The 24,152-nt window shown below is 40.4% G+C and overlaps 1 protein-coding gene across 2 annotated transcripts in view; it reads left to right on the top strand.

Annotated features, from left to right (window-relative positions):
• The window catches only part of UBE3B (ubiquitin protein ligase E3B), a 2,006,489-nt gene that overhangs the window by 1,209,542 nt on the left and 772,795 nt on the right, over positions 1 to 24,152 (top strand). For both annotated transcript variants that reach the window (XM_044068510.1, XM_044068511.1), the window contains exon 19: positions 548 to 667. In XM_044068510.1, coding sequence (XP_043924445.1) covers positions 548 to 667 — 120 coding nt within the window. The remainder of the gene's footprint in view (positions 1 to 547; positions 668 to 24,152) is intronic.

Here is a 24,152-nt window from a genome sequence, read left to right as displayed (position 1 = left end):
TAACCTGTGACATAAACAGAACATGGTGGAGAGACAGATACGTCTCCCAGCGATTACTGCTCCTCTGGAATAAACTCCCACTTCATGTGAAGCAGAGCTCCTCAATGACCCTATTTAAGAGCAACATTGACAATTGGATGAGAGACTGTAAATTCACCCTGGAGGTGGCACCTATGTCCCTCATAGACAAGGGGCAGTCAGTGTTAAACATTGACCGTCTCTATTAGCAACGATCATCAAACCATGGTCAGCTAGGGAACAAGGGTATTACATGGCCAAGCTTGTAAAGGCCCTAAGGCCATTAGCCTAGTAACCTCCTATGAGCCTGTAAATGCAGATCTATTTATTTTGTTTGCTGATGCATGTGTTTAGTATAGGATGCTGTAAGATTTCAAAATGTGCATATTACTATATTTTAACTCTAGCTTGTGATGGGCAGTAGAAAAGATTGTAAGAATAATATGTTATTCTTACAAAATAGCTGCTTCATTGTGTTTTTCATCATGTAATTAATAATCCAGATTTTGTATCATTTTTCTGTTTTCAGAGAGTACTTCTTTTTAGAAATATGGTGACGAAGGAAAAAGAAAGCTTGGGATTGGTAGAAACCACTTCAGTTTCACCTCAAGTTACACATATAACTATTCGCAGATCACGAATGCTGGAGGTTAGTGATTTAGTGATTACAGAAGAAGATCCAGTATGGGGTTTGCATGTACAGTTCCCAGCTGTCACTGTTGCCAGAAAGTCATTGTATGCATGGCCTCACCCATTTGTTCATTCGTCTGCAATACCAGCTTTATCTGTTTCAGGGTCACATGGAGTTAGAGACTATCCCTGCAGACTGCAGGTGTGTCTTCAGATTTTGGGTGTTTAACCTTTGTGGAGTATCTAGTCAATCAGAAATAAGTCTTTATTATATTAGTCTCTTCAGAAATGAAAGGGAAAAATAAAAAGTCTTTGATGCTAACCTGAGAGTACTCTTTGGAGCCTTGTACTGAAGTTCTCATTTGAAGGATGAATGCAAATAATTATTATGCCTGTAAGTCTTTTCTACAAGTGTGTCTCATTTTTCCCAATTTTTGTGTGCTGGTGCATACCTGTTCGATTCAAAGATGTAGGCATTTTAATGCTGAAAGTTACAGTTCATAACAGGTAATTCCACACCAGATGCCGAAAGCTTTGGCCTTAGGCCAGATATGGATCCAACACTCTTCGTTACAAAGGGAAGGAACTGGAGACCTTATCAGGTAAGTGCTAAACTTGACTATAGTGTTTACAGCTGCCAATTTGTGCATATATATATATATATATACATATATATGCATATATATATATATATATATATATATATATATATATGAAATTTACATGCAAGATTCACCACCCCATTGCTGTTGTGTACTTGGTAGAAGAATATGTCATTGAAAACAGTGAAATTAATTGTAATGTTAATAATTAACTTTTGAATTTTCCAAAGGAGTCTGTAGTGATTGAAAACATGGCTTTTTACTTGAATTCCTTTAAAAAAAATCTGTATTGTATTCAGCAAGAGAAGGTTATTATAGTGTATTTCTTTTTAACTAGTCGTAACAATGCAGCAATTCAAACAGTGTTATTGCTGTTGAATGCTACTCTTCTATAGTGCAATATCTCTGACATTCTCACTAATTCCAAAAAAAAGTTGTCAGGCTCCAGATGAACAATAGCAAATTTATTGTAGAACAGTAAAGCAAACAGATAATCCCTGTTAGCGCTTTCATCTCACTCCTATTAATGCTGAAACTTCTTCAGACTGATTTTTTTCTGGGCACACCCAACACTTTATATACTAAAAAAAAAAAAATCACATGATCAAACATGTCACATGACTATTTTAAAATTTAAAAAGTTTTTTTTTATTAAAAACATATAAACTTTTCATATATAAACACATCTGTTACTTAATGTTTAAGCTTTTTCCTTTTCAAATACATTACAAATTCCTGTCTGTTATTGAGACCTGGTGGAAAGCAGGCATTAAGCTTGACTTGCCAACAATATTCTAGCCAGTCTTCCACAATATATATATTAAGGCTATTAGAAAGTTCTTCCAAAACTATAAATTTAAATTCAACTTTACATTCATTCATCTTGTAGTGTTTACTCCATGCATTCTTTTCATCCCCAGTTTGAACAGCATGCTATATATCCTTCTATATAACTCACAAGTAGTTCTTCCTACATAGGATTTACATTCTGCACAAAAACTCAAGTACACTATTTTTTTAGACTTACAACTGAACATAGTCAAAGGACAGTTGTCTAGAATAAGTAGGTTTAACGAAAAAAGTAGTAGATTTTGTGGAAGAAGCAATTGTGTTTTGTGATAAAATCATAAAAAGGGGGTACCCAGAAATAGAGGTAAATAAAATATTAGAAGAAAAATTTGAAGGAAGAGCTAAAGGACCTATCTTAGATGAGATACTTCCATTTACATATGGAACATCTATGGCTATTCAAAACAGTGTAGACTCTCAAGCTATTAAGAAAGTAATTAATAGGAAATGGGGTATATTTAGAGCTAATAGTGAATTGCTTCAGAAGCTAGGGGATCAGCCAAAGTTTACCCAGAAAAGAGCTAAAAATTACAAAAATTATTTTCAAGGCAAATTTAAGCCCAAAGATAAGAAACAAAACTGTGGAATTTATAAGTGTCTGAATTGTAATATGTGTAAATATATTCACACAGACACTGATGAAGTAGAGATAGGAGGAACAATAATTAAGATTCCAGGGTTATTCAGTTGTAAGTCTAAAAATATAGTGTACTTGAGTTTTTGTGTAAAAAAAATCAGTCTGAAGAAGTCTCAGAGTTAATAGGAGAGAGGCGAAAGCACGAACTTGAGTTATCTGTTTCTTTTACTGTTCTACAATAAATTTGCTGCTGTTCATCTGGAGCCTGACAACTTTTTTTGGACTTTAGATTTATTTTGTTTGTGCTGCTGTGGAAATGATTCTCACTAATTCGTAAGAACCAATACTAACTATCAGTTTAAGCATCAACATATAACTAATGATTTTATACTAATTTTGATAAGATGTCTGGCATCAATATGTTTGGTTGCATACACATATTGTCATTCACTCAAAATTGACTCTCATAACAATCTTTCCATAATTAGAATTGGAGAGTAATTTACACTCCCCTTTGAAGTACTCATAATTAAACTGTCAATTCCAGTCCAGTCAACTGACTTAACAGTATCTTTATTTTACAGCTTCATGTAGCCTTTGTATAATTTCCATGGTAACCATTTGTTCATGTTTTTTTCCCCAAAATTGTTTTCCAATTGGCTTTTCCGATTTTCCAACTAATCAGTTAAAAAAAAACATCTCCAAGTTTTGGTATAGCCCTTGATGTCTACCCTATGCTAACAGGATCTTTGAAAATGCCAATGCTGCCTCTTTAAAACAATATAACTTTATTCTCATATCCCAAAAGCACAAGCATTTTAGTTAATTGTACTTCCCATCTTAAAGCTCCAGAAAGTATTTCTTTCAAGTCTTTCTTGAAAATAGACAAGCTTACACATGACTAAAAATATGTTCATATGCCCCTAATTCCCCTTTCTTTACATCTCCAGCAGCATAAATTTTTGTTTGGGAACATCTTCCTTAACCTGTGAAGATATTTTCATGCAAAAAAAAAAAAAGATAAACATCCATAATGTAACATTTCTTGGTAACATGCAAAATCCATTTCCACATTAGCTCTTCCATCTCCATTTCCATGTGGCCATTCTATTCTGTCCTAATCTTTTCCATCACCTCAAATGTTAATCCATTTAAAGCTTTACCTACCCTTCTTAAAAAACTTTTTATCATTGCGCTGGCACTTCTGGCTTCCAGTATTAAATCTGTTTTGTGTTGGGTCCATTGCAATTACTTCATCAGTCCCATAGTCCTTGCTTACCGAAAAGCCCTTCATATTCAGACCACTAATAAATTGGGAGCCCATACTTTTCTTTATCTTGTTTACATGGACTCCAGGTGTCATCTACCCTCATTTGATCCCAAAATAAAACAATTTATTCTTCCTGGTCTTCCAGTTACACAAATCCTGCTCTTCCAGGAGACCAAATGTAATGCGTCCTGTAGGTAACAAAAGATGTTAGCCATGTAGGTAACACAGATGTTAGCCATGAACTGAGTCTTCTGATTTGCTAATACTGTGAGCACCAGGATTTGCTAATACTGTGAGCACCAGCATCACAGACTGTCAGTCTCTATTTATATTGCAACCAAAAAGTATACATATCAAAATGATGTGAATTTGCTGTTGCTATATTAAGCAACATTTTTTCCACTTAGCATTATATTTCAATATAGTAATCGACTACAGTGTAATTGAGCTGCAACAAAATGTATCTCTGGGCCTGGGACATGTAAACCACCTATCTACTTTAAAAGCATTGTTTTGTCCCATAATACTCTAGGTTTGCAACTGCCCCACACAAAGTCCCTCATCATATTTCTGCTCAGTTTTAAAATTCTCTTCCAGAATTTCATCTGGAAGAGCTTGGAGACTGGTAGAATAAAACATGCATTTTCTTAACTCTCTGATCCATTTCCATCCTAAACATTTTCTGCTTACAAAAAATATTCTCTTAACCTTTCCTTAAATCTCCAGGCATTTTAAGAGTAGATTGTTTGAAAGTGTTAGTTAATCCTGCCAAAATTGTGGGTGTCTGTTTCACCTTTTACTTGCTGTAAGTATGGCTTAGTCTGCTTCACTGTCAGTGAAGAATTGTAATTTATCCCGTCACTGTTGTATTAGCTGTATTAATCTTATAACTAGACATTTTGACAGTATTTTCAAGCATCTTCGACGTCATGTTAGGATCCTTATCCAGGTTAAACATATAAAGCAAAATATCCTCAAAAACTATGAAATCTTTATTTATTCATTATCTGCAGTGTATTCCCTTAGTCCTTATTTTTATCCTAGTTGCCAGAGTCTTTAAATACAAAGCAAACAAACTTGAGAAAATACGCACTTTTTCACTGTTCACCTTGACAACAAGAAGGGCCAGTACATTCCTTCATGAATATCGATTGGAGCTCTAGACACTATGCAAGTGACTTGTACCAAATCAATGATCTTGCTTGTCAAGGCCAATGTCTTAAACATTAGTGTTTAAAAAATGATTCTATCAAAAGCTTCCTTTACATCCAAACTTGGTATCAGTAACATCATCTTGTGCTGGTATGTTATCTTTGTCAGTATATCTGTATCAGATGTTTGCCTCTCTCTCTCTCTCTCTCAGACCCACACTGATCTGTATTTATTAACTGAGGTATAATTTAGTATTGCTATAAACAATTTAAAGTCATGATTTAGAACTGAAATGGGCTATAGGATGATGGCAACATTAAAAACTCTCCCTTCTGTTGGTGTTACCAGTACCACTACCTCTTTCCATGAAGCAGGATCATAATTAATTTCTAACACTGCATTGAAACGTTGTATTAATCTGGACAGTACACTCTCTCTGCTTATCAACCAGTCAGCAACCCATCATTACATACAGTCTTCCCCTTTGATTGTCATTTAAAAGCTGGATTAATTCCTCCTGAGTAATACATGCCTTCATAACTTCTGCTTCAAGTGCTTCTAATTGGGGCAATTCCTCCAATCTTAAAATGGTGGTTGTCTCACATTGTTTAGCATCCTATCATGTTTAAGCACTACATAACACACAATACTTAGGAAAATATTCTGCTGTCATCATTGGATCCCTAGTGTAGTATGTCCTATCGCCTTTCTTCTGCTCTGCTACAATTCTCGTCCCTTTTACTACCTCAGGCTAAATGACAGTTATTTCTGATATTCTGAAAAATTATAGAAATATCTAAATTGCATTGTGTACCCATTGTGCATCACAGAAGGCATTCCCTATTTCACATAGTGGTTTTACCCAACAGTTTCCCCGTTTTACTAGTATCATCTCCTGCATAAGACCATATGCCTGGGCATTTTTTTTGGCTAGGCTTATATGGGCCATTAGCCTAGTACACACCTTTGAACCTATATGCTGTGTTGTTACTAGTTTTTCCTCCTTTACTTAGAAATTCTACTTTATTTCTGACATACTCCAGGAAGCACACTAATTTCCTTTTTATGCCAAAACTTAAACTGATCCCATTCCTTAGCCAAGCTGTGATTATCTTGGTCTACTTTATTTAACTTTATCTTAATTCCTTCTACCAAATAATCAGCATCTCTTGTTTCAACAGATAACATGGGAAGTCTGTTTTTTCAGCAATGACATGGGATGGACTGTAGGCCCTCCTCCGTCTTGTAGAGCACTTGCTTGTCTGTCATACATGAAGGAGTGTTCTCTTAAATTGCTATCACTGCTGTCTGCATTCTGTCAAATTGTACCTGTATTATCTTCAGAAGTAAACCTAGACTGTAGATTGTGCCATAGTTCCTATATCACCTTAACTACCACATAATATCCACTTCCATCCAACAAAACATTCTCCAGTTGAAACGGATAATTTCTTGAAATCAGTAGGTTGCTACGCTTTTTCCCAGCCTTAGTAAATGAGAGCTGATACTCTTCATTAACTGTAACCCTTTGTAATGTATCAGTCAGGTTCCTGTTCTTCCAGGCATGTTTCTTGTAGTGTCACTACCCAAGATTTTTGTAATTTAAGTAAAAAATGTATTAGCTAACCTAGTAGCATTCCATATTGTAAAAATTCACCCCGGGATCCAGGAAGAAATTCTTGTTCTACTTTTCCACTTGAAAAAAATACCTTCCTTTCATTCAGATTACCTATACTGCCTTTCCCATATTTTGATTTTGCAATAGTTAAACATAACTTGTTGAAACCCATACAGTTTTGGCAATGTAGCAAATGCACCTCATAACTATTTACAGCAAATTTAATTTGAATAACCACAAGAGAGTCAAAAACCTGTACAGACTTGTCCACTTTGTTATAAAATGATAACAGACAAATGTTGCCAAGTCTTTCATTACCCCCCCCACACACACACACACACACACACACACACACACACACACACACACACACTGTCTTCCCAACTCTGTCAGTTGGAAAGTATGAAAATGATCTCATGCCATTCATAATAATCTAAAGATCTGATGATGTCAGTTTTTATTCTGTTCTTAACTGATAGGTTCAGATCCAAACTGTTGGGCCTGACTCTGCCGTTGCAAAAGTTTGTGGCAACTTAGAACTCGGGTTTCTCCCTTACTCAGAATGCACCATCCTCAATTATCTCAGATCTTGTTTGCTGCCTTCAGCAAAAGACGTGGTTGTTAGTCTCTTGAGCTTTCAGTTTAGACAAGTGTTTTTTCCTTCATATTACTGTTGTATTTCTTGTTCTACTGTTTCCGATTGTCTTTTCTTGTACGAGTGTACTCTGTGTAATAGTATAGGTAGTATTTTTCTCCCTTTCCCTCTTTTGTGTTCGTTGTAGCTCTTCACTACCTTTGTAGGTAGCTTTTCTCTTGCCCCTTTTCGCTTATTAAAAAAAAAAAAATACAGTTTTTCTGATATATTTAGAATCTTAAAAGTTTATTCTTAAGGTTATATTTTTTTGTTTTTGGAGTGTATTACTGTGATTGTTATTATTCTTGTAGTTAGAGTTGCTTGTTAAGGTGACAGAAAAAAGAAAAAAGCCTGGCCGGATTTAAAAAGTGTGGAAGATGTCAGAAAATACTCTTTTCTGTTTCTCATATGCTTTTCATATACTGTCTTGGACCTCTTCATCTCCAAGAAAATTATTCAATTTGTCATGTGTACAACGAAAGGGCTCTGGCTGAATGCAAGAACAAATTAATAAGGGTTTATTTCCATTGTCCTGTAGTGAGTCTTTGTCTGGAGCTTCTAAAGAAAAATCAAGGAAAATATCTTCCACTTCTCCAAGCACTTCCACTGCTTCTTCTAAATCATAGGATCATAGGAAGTTACTAGGTTATTGGCCCTGAGGCCCTTACAAGCCTAGCCAAGAATTTAGCCAATGTTCCAGCAAGTCAGCACCCTATGCCACTGTCCAGCAGGGACATAGGTGGAATCCCAGGGATGTATTTTCTGTTCTCCATCCAGTTATCCAGGTTGCGCTTAAAAAGAGTTCTTCAGAGAAGTCCTTAAGTTCTTTTCCAGATCCATCTGTTCCCTTGGATACAGATCTGACTTCATCCTTGTATCCGAGACTTATAAAGAAACGATCCTTGGCTCTGACTGTCTCTTTGGATCCAAAAAGCTTAAAAAGTAGACACACTTCGGATCAGACCACCTCGGATCCGACACAGAGACCTGATGATGTGGTAGTTTTACCCAGAACAAAGTACTCCCCTTCAGTGGATAAATTTTTCTCCAGAGTTTCTTCCTCCTTCTTAAAGAGGCCAAGATCTCCTTCAGAGATGTCCACTCACTCTTCCAGAAGCCTTAAGAAGGTGATGTGGAGAGGTTAGTGAGGAAAATTCCCTTGGTACAGAGCCAGTCAGTGATCCTTCTTGCTCCTACCTCTTTGGGTCAGGAGATCTGTACCTCCAATACTCCACTTTTGTCAGGTCCTCCTGTGACTTCTTTCATGGTCTCAAAGCCCTTGGATCCAAGTCATCTGGACTAGTCAGCTTCAGATCTAAGAATCCTTATGTCCTTGGATCTGAGGCTTGCTCTGAGCTCTTCAGTTCAGTCTGATCCAGAGAGTTCTTGGAGCTGATTCTACCCTGTTGGGTCCAAGGTGCTTCACACAACTCTGATGGTTTCAGAGCCATCTCTACACCCTGGAGCCTCTGCAATGGTCAGTTCAGCTATGACTTCAGCCTTGGGTGGACTGTCCTTGGGGCAGGAAGGGACTGTGGTTCAGAGACTTGCTGTCTCAGAGTTAGGGTCCTATTCCCCACCAGACAGTCTGCCTTTGTGGGCTTGTAGAGAGACCTATCTGCATCCCTGACTCAGACGACACCTATCCCCTCGAATCCTCTGTCTACATCTCTACCATCTATACATCTGCAATCTCAACTATCTTCTCCACAGGGACAGATGGTACTGAAACTCCACGCTTCCCATCAGAGTATTCCCACTTCTTCTGACACCTCTGCAGAGTACTCTGGTGAGGAGATCCCTAAGAAGAGAACATTGTAAGAGGAAGCATTTAGATTCCCCTGAATCTGTAACCAACAATACAGATTTTGATGAGGGCAAAGGGTCCCTATGGTCACCCCCTGATGTCTCATTCAGAGACATCCTGGAGATCCAAAAACAGAGAGGTGGCTGGAAACCCAGCAACCTTTTGCCGGAGGAATCCTTACTCCTGGAGGCATTCGTTACTAGCCCATCTACCTCCTAAGTGACCCTGCCAGTTGATGAGATCATTAACTTGATCTCACAGTGGGCATGACAGGATCCAAACACCATTGAGCTAAATCCCAAGAAGCTGAAGAAAATCATGACAGCTCTAGAGGATACACAGTTTTGGTCCAAGGGTTTGCCACTTGATACCATTGTCATGGTGGCAGCCACTAAGAAGGAACTTGCTGAAGAAGGTCCCTCTGTTCACCCCCACCCCCAGCAAGGAGTCCCAGAAAATGGAGAGATTCAGGAAGTGTGTCTATGCTTCAGTGACCTTCACCTGTAGGTCATTGAACTATTTGGCACATTTTAAAAGACTACAGCGGGACCTGATTAAGGATCTATTAGATGCCCTCTTAGGATCCATTTCTGAAGAGGTGAAAACATCGGTCACCTCTCAGTTGACCAGCCTACAGTCAATATCCAACTCCTCCAGGAGGCTGATTTCTACAGTAACAGAAGGACCCTCTAGGGCAGTGGGCTCAGGCATTCCCATTAGAAGAGGCACCTAGATGTGCTTATGTGATTTTGTGGAGCCCTTTAAGTATTCATTCATCAATGCTCCTTTTCACGGCACATCTCTTTCTGGCCCCAAGGGTAAAGCTACATTGTCCAGGTGTGAGAAGGATGGAAAGACTAACTGCTGTGGGCATACTTTTTTCCACCCCTCAGAGATCTTTTTCAGGGAATCATCCAGGCAGGGGTAAAATGTGGTTCAAAAAATCCCAAGGATCTTTCCAGGGCACACATGGAAGAGGTTCCCCGCAGAGGGGGGGACTCAAATGGTAGACACCACCCTCATGGCAGAGGTGTCCTGCAGAACCAAGGGTTCAGAGATTCTTTCTTTGGTAAACCCTTTCAGCGCTCCTGAAAGGCCTGATTGTCCCCCTCTAGAGGCAATTGGGGATTGATTGTCCTTGCACCAGCGAACTTGGCCAGAAATAACAGATACTTGGCTGCAGAGGATCTTTTTCAGAGGTTATATAATTAATTTTCCCTTTATCTTCCCAATTCAAGAAAAGTCTGCAATGTTCCACCCAGTCAGAGGGAACAAGCAGCAATTCAAATTCGTAAGCTGCTAGAAAAAGAGTCATCAAAAAGATACCCCCAGACCAGATAGAATCTAGAACTTACTCAAGGTTCTTTTTAGTGACAAAACAGGGGACTGGAGGCCAATTCTGGATCTCAGCATCATAAACAAATCTGTTTGAAAAACCAAGTTCCAGATGGTCACAATTCAGTCCATTCTTTCTATTTTGGAAAAGGACAATTCAATGTGCTCAATAGATCTTTAGGAGCAGCTCACTTGAGAGTGCAGGTATTCTTGGTGTTTCCATATTTAGGTGACGGTCTCATCCCCACCCTGACCAGGCATCAGCTTATTTTGGCAAGAGAAAAAAATGATCGAGACATGTGCTCTACTAGGAATAACCATAAGCTATGAAAAGTCTCATCTAGAACCAAGTGAAAGTCTAAAGTTCATAGGAGCACTGCTAGATACAAAATCAACTATAGCCTCACTTCCCATCTCCAGAGTTAAGATAATGAGATCACAAGTGAAAAAGATAGTTTGCTTTACCAAAATTTCAGCCCGCTTTGTCCTTCAGGCTTTGGAGTCAGTGGTGGCAGCAATAACATTACTACCCTTAGCCAGATTTCATATGAGAGTTCTTTAGTGGATGAGTGCCTCCCAGTAGTCAATACCTCATCTTCCTTTATCTGCTCCAGTATGAATCACCAGTGTATGCAAGAGGGATCTAATGTGGTGGATTCAGTCAGAAGGGGTTCTACAAGGCCATGTATTTATTCTCCCTCAGCCCAAGGCCATTCTGACCATGGATGCTTCCCAGCTGAGGGGGGGGGGTCAATACCTGGGAAAGACAGTCCAAGGCACATGGTCCCCGGAAGAGGCCAATTTGCATATCAGTGTCCTAGAATTGAGACCAGTGCTTTTAGCATTGCAGTCCTTTCAGAATGCTCTCCCTTCAGGAACGCTTGTGATTCAAATAGACAACATCTCACTGGTTTGGTACATCAACAAACAAGGAGGAACCAGATCTTACTACTGTGTCGAGAAGGGTTCAGAGTTTGGCAGTGGGTGATCTCTTCCAACCACTTTTTCTTATAGCAACGCATAAAGCTATGCTCTCGTCACCTGTCTGCCACATTTTATTTTTTTCCCATAAACATCTACAAGGAAACTTTATGCTAGTAAATGGAAAAGATTTGTACACTGGGCACTTCAAAATCATGTGGAACCCTTTCATGCCTCAATTCATAGTATTCTTGATTTATTGATGCTACATCTTAATCAAGGAGCCAGTTCTTCAACAATTAAAGTTCAGTTGGCAGCAATTTCTAATTTCCATATTGGATTTGATGGTTCCTCACTCGCTTCTCATAAACTTTGTAAAACCTTTTTACGAGACACACTTCTGTTAAGACCACCATTTAAAGATCCTGCTCCTCCATGAGATCTAACTCTGGTACTGCAAGCTTTGGTCCATCCACCCTTTTAATATGCACATGACTGTGATCTTAAATTTCTTTCTTGGAAAACTGTTTTGGTGGCCATTACTTCAGCCAGATGAGTTTCCAAAATTCAAGCCTCATCTGTGAAACCACCATACCTAATTTTTCATAAAGATAGTTACCTTACAAACTAATGCATCCTTTTTGCCAAAGATGGTTTCAGAATCTAATATTAACCAGTCCATCAGTTTACCAGTTTTCTTTCCAAATTATTCAGACGAGAGCGAATATTTGATGTGATGATGTTCTATCTCGCCTTCATTCTTACTAGGTTGGGTTTGGATTTGATCCTCAGATTTGTCTCTGACTTTATGTTCAAGCTCAAAATCTTCTGCCAGCTCGTGGCTAAACCCTATCCCAGCATGCACTAGAACCTTCCCCAGATCTCGTTTACCGCTAAACAAGATCGGGTGCTCGTCTGCTAGCTCTATTTCTTGTTCAACTTTTAGAAAAGTGACTTTTTTGTCTGTTATTTAACCTTATATTGTCATTACTTAGTGTGCAAGTCTTTTTCTACTTTGTGGCTATGTTTTTTGCCATTGGCCGTTGTCTTTCATTTTGGCATTGTTGTCCCTTTCCCGGCTTCCTTTTTACAGTTAAATAGCCCGTTTAAGTTAGAGGGCTCTTATTCCTTCCTTGTTTTTCTTTCCTGATGCCTTTTAAATACAGTTCTGTTAAATAAAAACAAAGATAACAACACAGGAGGCTCAGATGCAAAAGTTTACTAGTGTACACCAGGAGGCAAAAAACCATACAAGTACAGAGTTTTGTCTGACATGATGCAGGAAGTACAGAATATTTTATAGTATTTTCATTCAGGTTTTGCCCACCTTACTGACGTGGTTAGTCACAGGGCATCTACATCACTTTTACTAACAGTATTCTATTCATAAGGATTGCTGATGTTATGTTTTTTAAAAAAGCTTTCCCTTGGGAATAATACAGCCTTGCAAAGCACCTGGTCAGTTATAATGTCTTTCTGTAAATGTTACTCCTTCAAGGTTTCAGGCCTGCTTGAATACAATAGTTGGTTCAGTCTTGTAATATACTTCTTTGTTCTTCTTGCAACATTTTCTCAGCAGCTGTGTCTTATCTTGGTAACATTCACAAGGCCAATTGTCCCAGAGGAAGGAGAGGAAGATTTTCAATGCTTTATACATTTAATTTACTGACCCAGCAGATAATCATTAGTGAAAAACATAAGCTTGCTGAGCTGGCTACTGCCAGGGTCAGAGTTCAAATACACTGCAGTTCCAAAGCTTCAAGCAATTACATGTAAAATCATTCTTATTGCCATATTGTTAATAGAATAAAATGCATTATATACTATTTGCTTTTAAACTAGCACTTTATATATGTTCAAATACATATTTTTCTAACATTTTCCTCCCTTTTAATACTTTTATTCTATTCTGAAATATAAACAATGTCATTTCGTCCCCTGGCCTTCTCCTTTAAGGACTTTCAACCAGGCAAGTCATTTTAGTTTATACTTTGAAAAGAATTTCATCTGAAATTAATTTTTCTAACTCAATATATTGGTACAAAGTTTCAGTTACAGATACATCAATAAAATCTTTGATCAATCTTTTCATGCAGGGAATCCCACAACAGACACATGCTCCTAATAGGAGCAGACCAACACAAATAGCAATCAAGATGTTCATTAGGATAGAACCCCACCCACCAAACATACTCTGGAAAAAGTTCATCAGTGGGTTTGGGCCTGGTTCAGTCATGGCCGATACCTGCTGTATTACCTCTAGGTGGTCATTAATTTCATGTCTATTGTCTGGTATAAACGCACAGCATTCTTCTTTGATAAGAGCGCACGTACCACCGCTCGCCGCTAGGGTGAAGTCAAGAGCCATTCGATTTTGTAGCACAACAGTTCTCATTGCATTCAGTTCATCAGTCACTAGTTCGAGAGCAGAAAAAGTTGCATTACTCATTACTTCGAGAAGTTTCGACAGCTTTCTCAACTCCCAGATCGATTTGACTGCTCCATATGCTGGAAGTATTCCAGCCCAGGATATTACACTGTCACTCAAGTCCATATGAGTCAATTTTTTTTTGTTTTTTATGGAATGATGGTCTTTCCAACCAGGTTCATAGGTTCACAGGTTGGTACTAGGCTATCAGCCCTAGGGCCTATACAAGCCTAGCCATAACAATTCCCCGGCTATTTCTTCCCTCATTATTTACTTTCCTGGACCCCTGTCTAGCAGGGCGACTGACATGATCCCTGGGGTGAATTTCCTTTCTCCCATCCAATCGTCAAGGTTCCTCTTGAAGATGACCAAAGAGGCACTCTGCTTGACATGTATGGGCAATCTATTCCAGAGTCTGGGGAGTCTCTGGGTCAGGAACTTATCCCTCCAGCATGTTTTGTTTATTGTGATGAGAAGGTTTAGATCCCTGGAGCGTGTAGCTCTGAGGGATTAGGATTTCTTTAAGTGTAGCATGTCCAACAGCTCTGGGTTTGACATGGCCTTGTATGTTAAGCAGAGATCGCCTCTGAGTAGACGATATGACAGAGTATAGCTGGAGTTTTTAAGGTGGTCAGTGTAGGGCATCTGCTTTAGGCCTGTGATTCTTTTAGTGAGGTATTTCTGAGGCCTTTCCAGTTGTTGCAGATGTCTTGAGAGGTACATACCAAATGGGGCATTGTATTCTATAATGGGTCTAATGAGGGATGAGTACAGTGGGACAATGACCTCCTTTTTTCTGGATGAAAAGCCCTTCGTGATGAGGTGTGCCACATAGAAGGATTTCCTGACTGTTGTATGTGGTTATCGAAGGTGAGACCACTGTCCACCGGGTGTCCCTAAGTCTCTTATCACACTTTCTGTGTTTAGTGTACTGCCACCTATATGGTAATTCATGGATACATGTTTTTTCCCAAAGGAGATAACAATACATTTCTTGGCATTGAGCTTGAACCCATGGCTCTGGCACCAAGCATCTGTTTCTGTAAGGCCCTTTTGTAGAGTATCCACATCATTTGGGGATTCAATAATGGCTCCCAGTTTGCAGTCATCTGCAAACTTTGTTAGCCAGAGTCCCTTAGTGTTGACCTGTACTTCAGAGAAGTAGATGCCAAACAAGAGCGGCCCCAGGACTGTCCCACTGGATTTACAGGTTTTCCGATTGGACCTTCAGGTTTCCGGGCTACATCTCTCACATTTTGTATCTTACCTAGAGGTAATTCTGCAGTATGTCTTATGGCCGGAACCAGATAACCCAAAAAACAACTGCCGGACCAATTCTCAGGTAGCCATTTGTATGCCTTTTTCCCACAAACAAAATAACAGTTTTCTACTTTTGTACTGATGTGGGTTAATTCTGAATGAAACATTTTCTTGTCTATAATAGACAGTTGTTTATGCAAAACAGGATTTCTCTGCACACCGCTTAATGTTGTTTTCATTAAACTCAAATATGAATCATAATTCGTATTACAAACAGTGCCTCTAGCTTTAACTTTAATATAGCATTTATAAGATATAGTTATGTTACAGTTACTCCAACCAACTTGAAGTGTATCATTCTTATAAAAACATATAATTCCCTTCTGTGTAATAGGCAAATACAATGTAATTTTGTCTTGTGATCTTACAGATCCTGTATCAAAAAGTAGATTCTCCCAAGTCTCATTTATCCCCAATGGGACAGCGGACATTAACAGTCCTCCATATGCTGTTGGTATAGCAGTACAAACCCAGCAATTTGAAATGTTCATAGTCTCTACATATATACGCTTCATAGCTAGGTATGTGTTAAAGTTTGGATGCCAGTCTATAGACAGTTCATCACGTCTCTCCACTTTCACTTGTGTGGTTACATGTAGGAAAAACCACAACAAAAGGAAGGTCATCACAATCATAGTCAATAAATGCATAGTCAACAAGATGATTAAGCAACATCTTTGGGGTTGATCTGTATTTTTACTCGTTTTGCTCTTGGCCATCCTGCCTTTGTTGTGTATCAGTCCCAAAATGTTTATCAAGTTGAAAATTCTTTACCAGTTTACAGTGCGTCAGATGGACCCAGGACGACCTCTCAGCAACTTTGACTGCAGTAGGCGTTGCCAACAGTACCTGGTATGGTCCTTCCCACTTTGGACTCGCCCAATTCTTTCTCTTCGTAACCTTCAGCCAAACCCAGGTCCCCGGAGTCAGCACTGCTTCTAACGGTCTGGTCTGTCTTTTATCTGAAAAAGAGTTCAACTGCAAAACCGTTTTATTTGTTAACAGTTTCCTCATATAGCTAGCTAATGAGCTGTCAGCCTCTAGTTCTGCAGGCATGAGAGCTTTCCACTGTGGCACATAATATGCCTTTCCAAATATCATTTCAAAGGGAGTCAAACCCTTTATATTTGGAACTGTTTTCATGCTCATCAGTGCCAAAGGCAAACAGCAAATCCAGTTTTTCTGTGTCTCACTCACTAGCTTCCTCAATTTGTTTTTTAGAATTCCATTGTACCTTTCCACCAGTCCTGCAGACTGTGGGTGGTAAGCACAATGATTCTTCAAGGAGATTCCAAAGAATCTTCCAAGCTGGTGAATCGTCTGATTAACAAAATGTGTCCCATTGTCACTATAAATCCTTTCCGGTATGCCAAATCTAGGAATTATTTCTTTTACTAGGGCTTTTGCCACGGTTGCTGCGTCTGGATTTTTAGTTGGAAACGCTTCTACCCATTTGGAAAACATATCTATAATTACTAAACAGTATTTTTTCCCTTCACATTTATTCAATTCTATGAAATCCATACAAATAGTGTGGAACGGATATGGTGGTGTAGGAAAACTGCCTTGCTTGGGTTTGAATCCCCCTTGTGCATGATGTTTGTTACAAATATGGCATGCTGCACAAAATTTTTTTTTGAGTTGTGGCCTCATTTGCAGACATTCTGGAGATCCTGAAACAGAGGGAAATTGGCCAGCCCTCAACCCTTGGGAGAATCTGTGTATCTTGAGGCGTTGGCTCGCCTTCCACCTCCTGGGTGTCCCCGACCCCTCATGCAGGTGGTTGCTAAGAAGGCATGGATGGCTCCTGATTCAGTGGACCCCACTCCCAGGAGACCCTCTAAGTTCATACAGCTCCAGCAGACAAACAATTTTAACAAAAGGAGTTTCTGTGGATGGTCTGGTGGTAGCTGCTGCCACAAAGAAGGAACTAGCTGATCCTTCAGTAGCTGGCCATCCACCTAACAAGGAATCTAGGTCCATGGATAGGTACGGAGCGGATGTTCTCCTCAGCGACATTTACCATGCGTTAGCTGAATTACCTGTGCCATTTCACTCGTCTTCAAAGGGACTTGATCAAAGCGAGTGAAATGTTAAGGGATCTACAGCTGCGGGTTTCAAGACAAGATGAACACAGCTGGCTACCCTAATTCCATAACCAACTCCTCCATGCGCCTCTTTCTTACGGCTGATGGAGCAGGAGCGCAGGGACAGGTGTAGCCTGTAGGCAGCCTGGATGCGGCTATGCAATTGGACCCTTTCAAGGCGTCTTTCACACTCCCTTTGATGGATCATCTCTTTGGTCCTCAAGTGAAAGAAACCTTGACTAGGTGCGAGACTGATGGCAAGACCCTTTCTGCCGTCGAGTCCGTTTTACTCCTTCTAGGCCTTACCCCAAAGGCCAGAAGGGTGGAAAGATGTGGTTCCGTAAACAATCTCAAGGGACTTGCCTGGCGCAGAGTCGTTTCCACCAGAGGCAGAGGTGGGAATAACAATGGTAGGCGCCCTAGGGGCAGGGGTCCGCAGAACCAGGGCAATCGGGAAGCCTTCCTGACAAGCCCTTTCAGCATCCCTGAGGTGTTGCCCGACTGCCCATCTTGGAGGCAGTCGGGAAGATTGTCACTGTACCCAGAAGCCTGGCTATCCCTGACTCAAGACAAATGGGTACAGTCCATCATTTCGAAGGCTATTCTATCCCTTTCTTCGCTTTCCAAATCAGTCAAAAATCCCTTCCAGATGTTCCCCCCGCTCAAAGGGATCTAGCAGCTTTGGAAATTTCAAAACTGCTTGCAAAAGAGCAATTCAGCCAGTGCCAGCCGACCCACAAGGATCCGCAATCTACTCAAGGTTTTTTTTAGTTCCAAAGAAAACAGGGGACTGGAGACCAATTTTGGATCTCAGTGTCTTGAACAAATCAGTCAAGAAAACAAGATTTCGGATGGTCGCTGCAATCCATCCTTCCCTTTTGGGCAAGGAAACTGGATGTGCTCTATAGACCTTCAGGATCGTCTATCAATAAAATGAACAGGCGCTCCAGAAGATTCCTCCGCTTCAGGCTGGGAACCAGTCATTTTCAGTTCAGGGCCCTCCCCTTTTTTTTTTTTTTTTTTTTTTTTTTTTTTTTTTTTTTTTTTTTTTTTTTTTTTTTTTTTTTTTTTTTTTTTTTTTTTTTTTTTTTTTTTTTTCCCCCCCCCCCCCCCCCCCCCCCCCCCCCCCCCCCCCCCCCCCCCCCCCCCCCCCCCCCCCCCCCCCCCCCCCCCCCCCCCATTAGCCAGATACCACATGCGGATCCTTCAGTGGATGCTTTTACTCAATGGTCATACCAGGAACTTCCAATGTCTCACCCAATGACAGCGTGCAAAAGCATCTCATGTGGTATGTTTCCATGTTAGGGAAAAACCACAACAAGAGGTCATCACAATCATAGTCAATAAATGCATAGTCAACAGATGATTAAGCACATCTTTGGGGTTGATCTGTATTTACGTTGCTCTTGGATCCTGCCTTTGTTTGTATCAGTCCCAAAATGTTTATCAAGTTGAAAATTCTTTACCAGTTTACAGTGTCAGATGGACCCAGGGCCTCTCAGCAACTTTGACTGCAGTAGGCGCCAACAGTACCTGGTATGGTCCTTCCCACTTTGGACTCGCCCAATTCTTCTCTTGACCTTCAGCCAAACCCAGGTCCGAGTCAGCACTGCTTCTAACGGTCTGGTCTGTCTTTTATCTGAAAAGAGTTCAACTGCAAAACGTTTATTTGTTAACAGTTCCCATATAGCTAGCTAATGTGCTGTCAGCCTCCAGTTCTGCAGGCATGAGAGCTTTCCACTGTGCACATAATATGCCTTCCAAATATCATTTCAAAGGGAGTCAAACCCTTTAATTTGGAACTGTTTTCATGCTCACAGTGCCAAGGCAAACAGCAAATCCAGTTTTCTGTGTCTCACTCACTAGCTTCCTCAATTTGTTTTTAGAATTCCATTGTACCTTTCCACCAGTCCTGCAGACTGTGGGTGGTAAGCACAATGATTCTTCAAGGAGATTCAAAGAATCTCCAAGCTGGTGAATCGTCTGATTAACAAAATGTGTCCCATTGTCACTATAAATCCTTTCCGTATGCCAAATCTAGGAATTATTTCTTTTACTAGGGCTTTGCCACTGTTGCTGCATCTGGATTTTAGTTGGAAAAGCTTCTACCCATTTGGAAAACATATCTATAATTACTAAACAGTATTTTTCCCTTCACATTTATTCAATTCTATGAAATCCATACAAATAGTATGGAACGGATATGGTGGTGTAGGAAAACTCCTTGCTTGGGTTTGAATGCCCTTGTGCATGATGTTTGTTACAAATATGGCATGCTGCACAAAATTTTTGTGTAATTTATGAATCCATATGTTTGGAATATTATTTACTAACTGTACCATCCCCTGTTGAGACATGGCACTGCCCATGGCTCAACAAAGCTGCATATCTAAATAAATTAGAAGGAATATTGTTTTTCTCTTTGGAGAATACAGTCCTTTTAGGATTGCACCTCATTTTCCCATTTTGTTTTCTGCTTTGTAGTTAGTGTCTGCATTGTTTTAACATTTTAAATCTAAAATCTCAGAGGGTTGTAATTCCTCATTAAAAGTAAAGTTTCTGAGTCTGAGGCTGCTTGCTTGCAGCTGCATCAGCTTCATTTCCTTTGAAATCTTCCTGTTGTTTTGTATGAGCTAAACATTTACAAATAGCTACTTTAGTAGGTAACTGAATGGAATCTAATAAGTTGCATGATTAATCGGTTTGCCATTAGATGTTATCATTCCCTATTTTTCCATTGTTGTGCAAAACATGCACTGTAGAGAAAGCATACTGACTGTCAGTATATATGTTCACACATTTATCTTTGCTAGATGCAAGCCCGTTAAGGCTATAATTCTGCTGCTTGAGCAGATAGGTTATGCTGTAAAGGTTGGGCTTCTAAGATCTCTGTATCTGTGACTACTGCATATCCTACTAGATTTTCCTGTAGGACCCTTCTGCATGAGCCATCCACATAAAATGTCACCTCGGCATCATTCAAGGGCATATCAGTGAGGTCTTGTCTGGGCAAAGTTATTTGCTCAATTTCCTGCAGGCAGCTGTGGTGTGCCATCCACAGGAGTCGGAAGTAAGTTGAGGGTTTAATGTTTGGGTTTCCCACCCCGGGCTCAAAGGGAAAAGCCTGGCTATCCCTGACTCAAGACAAATGGGTACAGTCCATCATTTCGAAGGCTATTCTATCCCCTTTCGCTTTCCAAATCAGTCAAAAAATCCCTTCCAGATGTTCCACCGCTCAAAGGGATCTAGCAGCTTTGGAAATTTCAAAACTGCTTGCAAAAGAGCAATTCAGCCAGTGCCAGCAGACCAACAAGGATCGGAATCTACTCAAGGTTCTTTTAGTTCCAAAGAAAACAGGGGACTGGAGACCGATATTGGATCTCAGTGTCTTGAACAAATCAGTCAAGAAAACAAGATTTGGATGGTGGCTGCAATCCATCCTTCCCCTTTTGGGCAAAGGAAACTGGATGTGCTCTATAGACCTTGGATGCGTACTATCATATAAGATGAACAGGCGCTCCAGAAGATTCCTCCGCTTCAGGCTGGGAACCAGTCATTTTCAGTTCAGGGCCCTGCCCTTTGGTCTCACCACTGCCCCGGTGTTTACCAAATGCATGGCAGTGGTAGCTTCTCACCTGAGACGACAAAGGATTCCAGGTGTTTCCATATTTGGACGACTGGCTCCTCACAGCTCCCACCAAGCATCTCCTTCTGATGGCCAGAGATTACACTTTTAGCGTTTGTCAAAAGCTGGGTATTTCAATAAATTACGAAAAGTCTGTTTTGTAGGCTTGTCGTACTATTACCTACTTAGGTCCAAATCTAGATACAATAAACATGTCTGCAAGGCTAACACATCAAAGGATATCAGACATTCACAAATTGGTATCACTCCTCCTCAACAACAACAGAATCAAAGCCAGGTTAGTTCTAAAGGTGTTGGGAATTATGGCAGCGGCCATACCTCTCCTTCCATTAGCCAGATACCACATGCGGATCCTTCAGTGGATGCTTTTTACTCAATGGTCATACCAGGAACTTCCAATGTCTCACACCATTGTGATCACGCGTGCAAAAGCATCTCATGTGGTGGATGTCTTCCCCCATCTCCTGTCGGGAAGACCTTTGTTCCACCTCCTCCGGTTTGCTACACTGACAACGGATGCCTCCCTGATCGGGTGGGGGCATTATCAAGGCAGCACAGTACAGGGCACATGGCAACCAAGCGAATCCCACCTGCACATAAATCTTCTCGACATGAGAGCAGTGCTATTAGCGTTGCAAGGCCTTCAAGACTCTCTTCCCTTGGGAACAATTGCAATGCAGACAGACAATATGTCTGTAGTGTGGTACATCAACAAACAAGGCGGAACCAGATCCTTATCCTGTAACGAGAAGCACTCAGACTGTGGCAATGGGCGATTTCTTCTCAGCGTTTTCTGATAGCAGCACATCCCGGGAAGTCCAATCATATTGCGGACAAGTTGAGCAGAGCTATTCTCATGCCTCACAGTGGTCTCTGAAAGACTCTGTAGTGAGAGAAATTTTTCTCAAGTGGGGTCAGCCTTGCTGCGATCTTTTGCTACCCCCAAAACAGCAAGTGCAGAGAATATTTCACTCTATTCCCTTTACCAGGCCAATCCAGCAGAGGCGCTCTAGTCCAAGTTTGGCCCGGGGACTTCTGTATGCATTTCCTCCTTTCCCACTGATCTCTCAAGTAATTCAGAAAGCTATCGCTCAGAAGGCCTCATTGATCCTCATTGCTCCTTACTGGCCTCGACAAGTGTGGTTCCCCTTTCTACATTGTTTCTCTTGGGCGACCGTGGAATCTGGACCTAGTTCCAGATCTTTTGATCCATCAGTCGGGTCAGTTTCATCGCTCCCTCCTCTCTGAACCTCACTGCTTGGTTCCTCCAGTTCCAACCTTAGCCAGGCTTCCTCAATTATCTCACTCTGTTAGAGATATATTGATAGCTTCCATAAATCTTCCACTAGGAAGATTTATTTGAGTAAGTGGAAACGTTTCACATATTGGGCTCAAGGAAAGGACATAGATCCTTTCACCGCTTCCATTCAACTAGTCCTTGACTTTCTAGCTGAACTCTTCCATGCAGGTTCATCTCCCTCTACACTTAAAGTTCAATTGGCAGCTATTTCTAACTTTCATGTGGGTATTTCTGAATCTGCCCTAATGTCCCACAAATTCTGCAAAGCCTTTTTGAAAGGAGTTTTTCTTCTCAGACCTCCTATAAGAAATCCTCCTTCTCCTTGGGACCTAAATTTAGTTCTTGCTTCTTTGATTCTTCCCCTTCGAACCTGCAGCTTCCTGTTCCTTAAAATTGTTATCATGGAAAACTCTTTTCTGGTAGCTATTACATCAGCTAGAAGAGTTTCAGAGCTTCAAGCACTCAGTTGTCGTCCTCCTTATCTTTTGTTTCATAAGGACAGGTATCCTTATGAACTAACCCGATCCTTTTGCCTAAGGTGGTCTGACATCAAATCTAAACCAAAGCATTGACCTCCTGTCGTTTTTCCAGAGTATTCCAATAGGTCTGAACAAAAATTACACTGCCTGGATGTTCATCGTCAATTGAGGTACTACTTGGATAGAACAAAACAATTCAGAAAATCTGATCAGCTGTTTGTCTCCTATGCGGAAGCAGAAAGGGACTTTCAGTTTCAAAGGTATCATTATCCAGATGGCTAACATCTTTGATTTCCCTGGTATATGAAATTAGACAACAAAAATTGCCTAATAAACCTAAAGCCCATTCCACCAGAGCTTTGGCTACTTCTTTAGCCTTCCAAGACAGACTGCCTATTGACACCATTTGTGCAGCGGCTACTTGGGCTACTCCTCACACTTTTATTTCTCATTATAAGTTGGATTTAGCTTCTAGGCATAGAGCTAATTTTGGTTCCACTGTTCTCAGGAGTCTGTTCCGTTAGGCCACCGGGACAAGGTGCTAGGGGCGGTCCCATCCAGCAAGAATGAAGGCGAGATAGACAACTTAACATATAGAAGTTATGTTCTTACCATAACGTTCCATGTTAGTTGTCTTCTTCTCGCCTTCTTCTTGGGCCCCACCCTCCTTCCCCTGGCCTGGACAGACCTAGAGGAGTTGTGATCGTGACCTCTCTTTCTACCACCTCTTTCTTAGGCATATGCTGTTCTGCATATTTCCTGGATCAGGATGTAGGTCACCCTTCTTTCTTCCTGTTGTTAGAGGTGGACTCTGTTTAGAGTTATTCTGTTACTATTATAAGCTGGGGTTAGCTTACAAACGAGATCTGCGGTAACTCGCCTAGCATTGTGGGATATAAGGGAGCCTCGAGCGGTGGAACCAACTCTCGAGCTTTTAGAGTGGCAGTCGGGCCGAGGTCGGCTCCGAACCCATCCAGCAAGAAGAAGGCGAGAAGAAGACAACTAACATGGAACGTTATGGTAAGAACATAACTTCTATTTTTCTACTTTTGTACTGATGCGGGTTAATTCTGAATGAAACATTTTCTTGTCTATAATAGACAGTTGTTTATGCAAAACAGGATTTCTCTGCACATCACTTAATGTTGTTTTCATTAAACTCAAATATGAATCATAATTCGTATTACAAACAGTGCCTCTATCTTTAACTTTAATATAGCATTTATAAGATATAGTTATGTTACAGTTACTCCAACCAACATGAAGTGTATCATTCTTATAAAAACATACAATTCCCTTCTGTGTAATAGGCAAATACAATGTAATTTTGTCTTGTGATCTTACAGATCCTATATCAAAAAGTAGATTCTCCCAAGTCTCATTTATCCCCAAGGGGACAGCGGACATTAACAGTCCTCCATATGCTGTTGGTATAGCAGTACAAACCCAGCAATTTGAAATGTTCATAGTCTCTACATA

Source organism: Protopterus annectens, chromosome 4.part0, assembly GCF_019279795.1.
Source record: "Protopterus annectens isolate FY-2018-M chromosome 4.part0, PAN1.0, whole genome shotgun sequence".
Taxonomy (NCBI): Eukaryota; Metazoa; Chordata; order Ceratodontiformes; family Protopteridae; genus Protopterus; species Protopterus annectens.
Note: the sequence above shows the minus strand (reverse complement) of the source record. Positions and strands in the feature narration are given on the sequence as shown.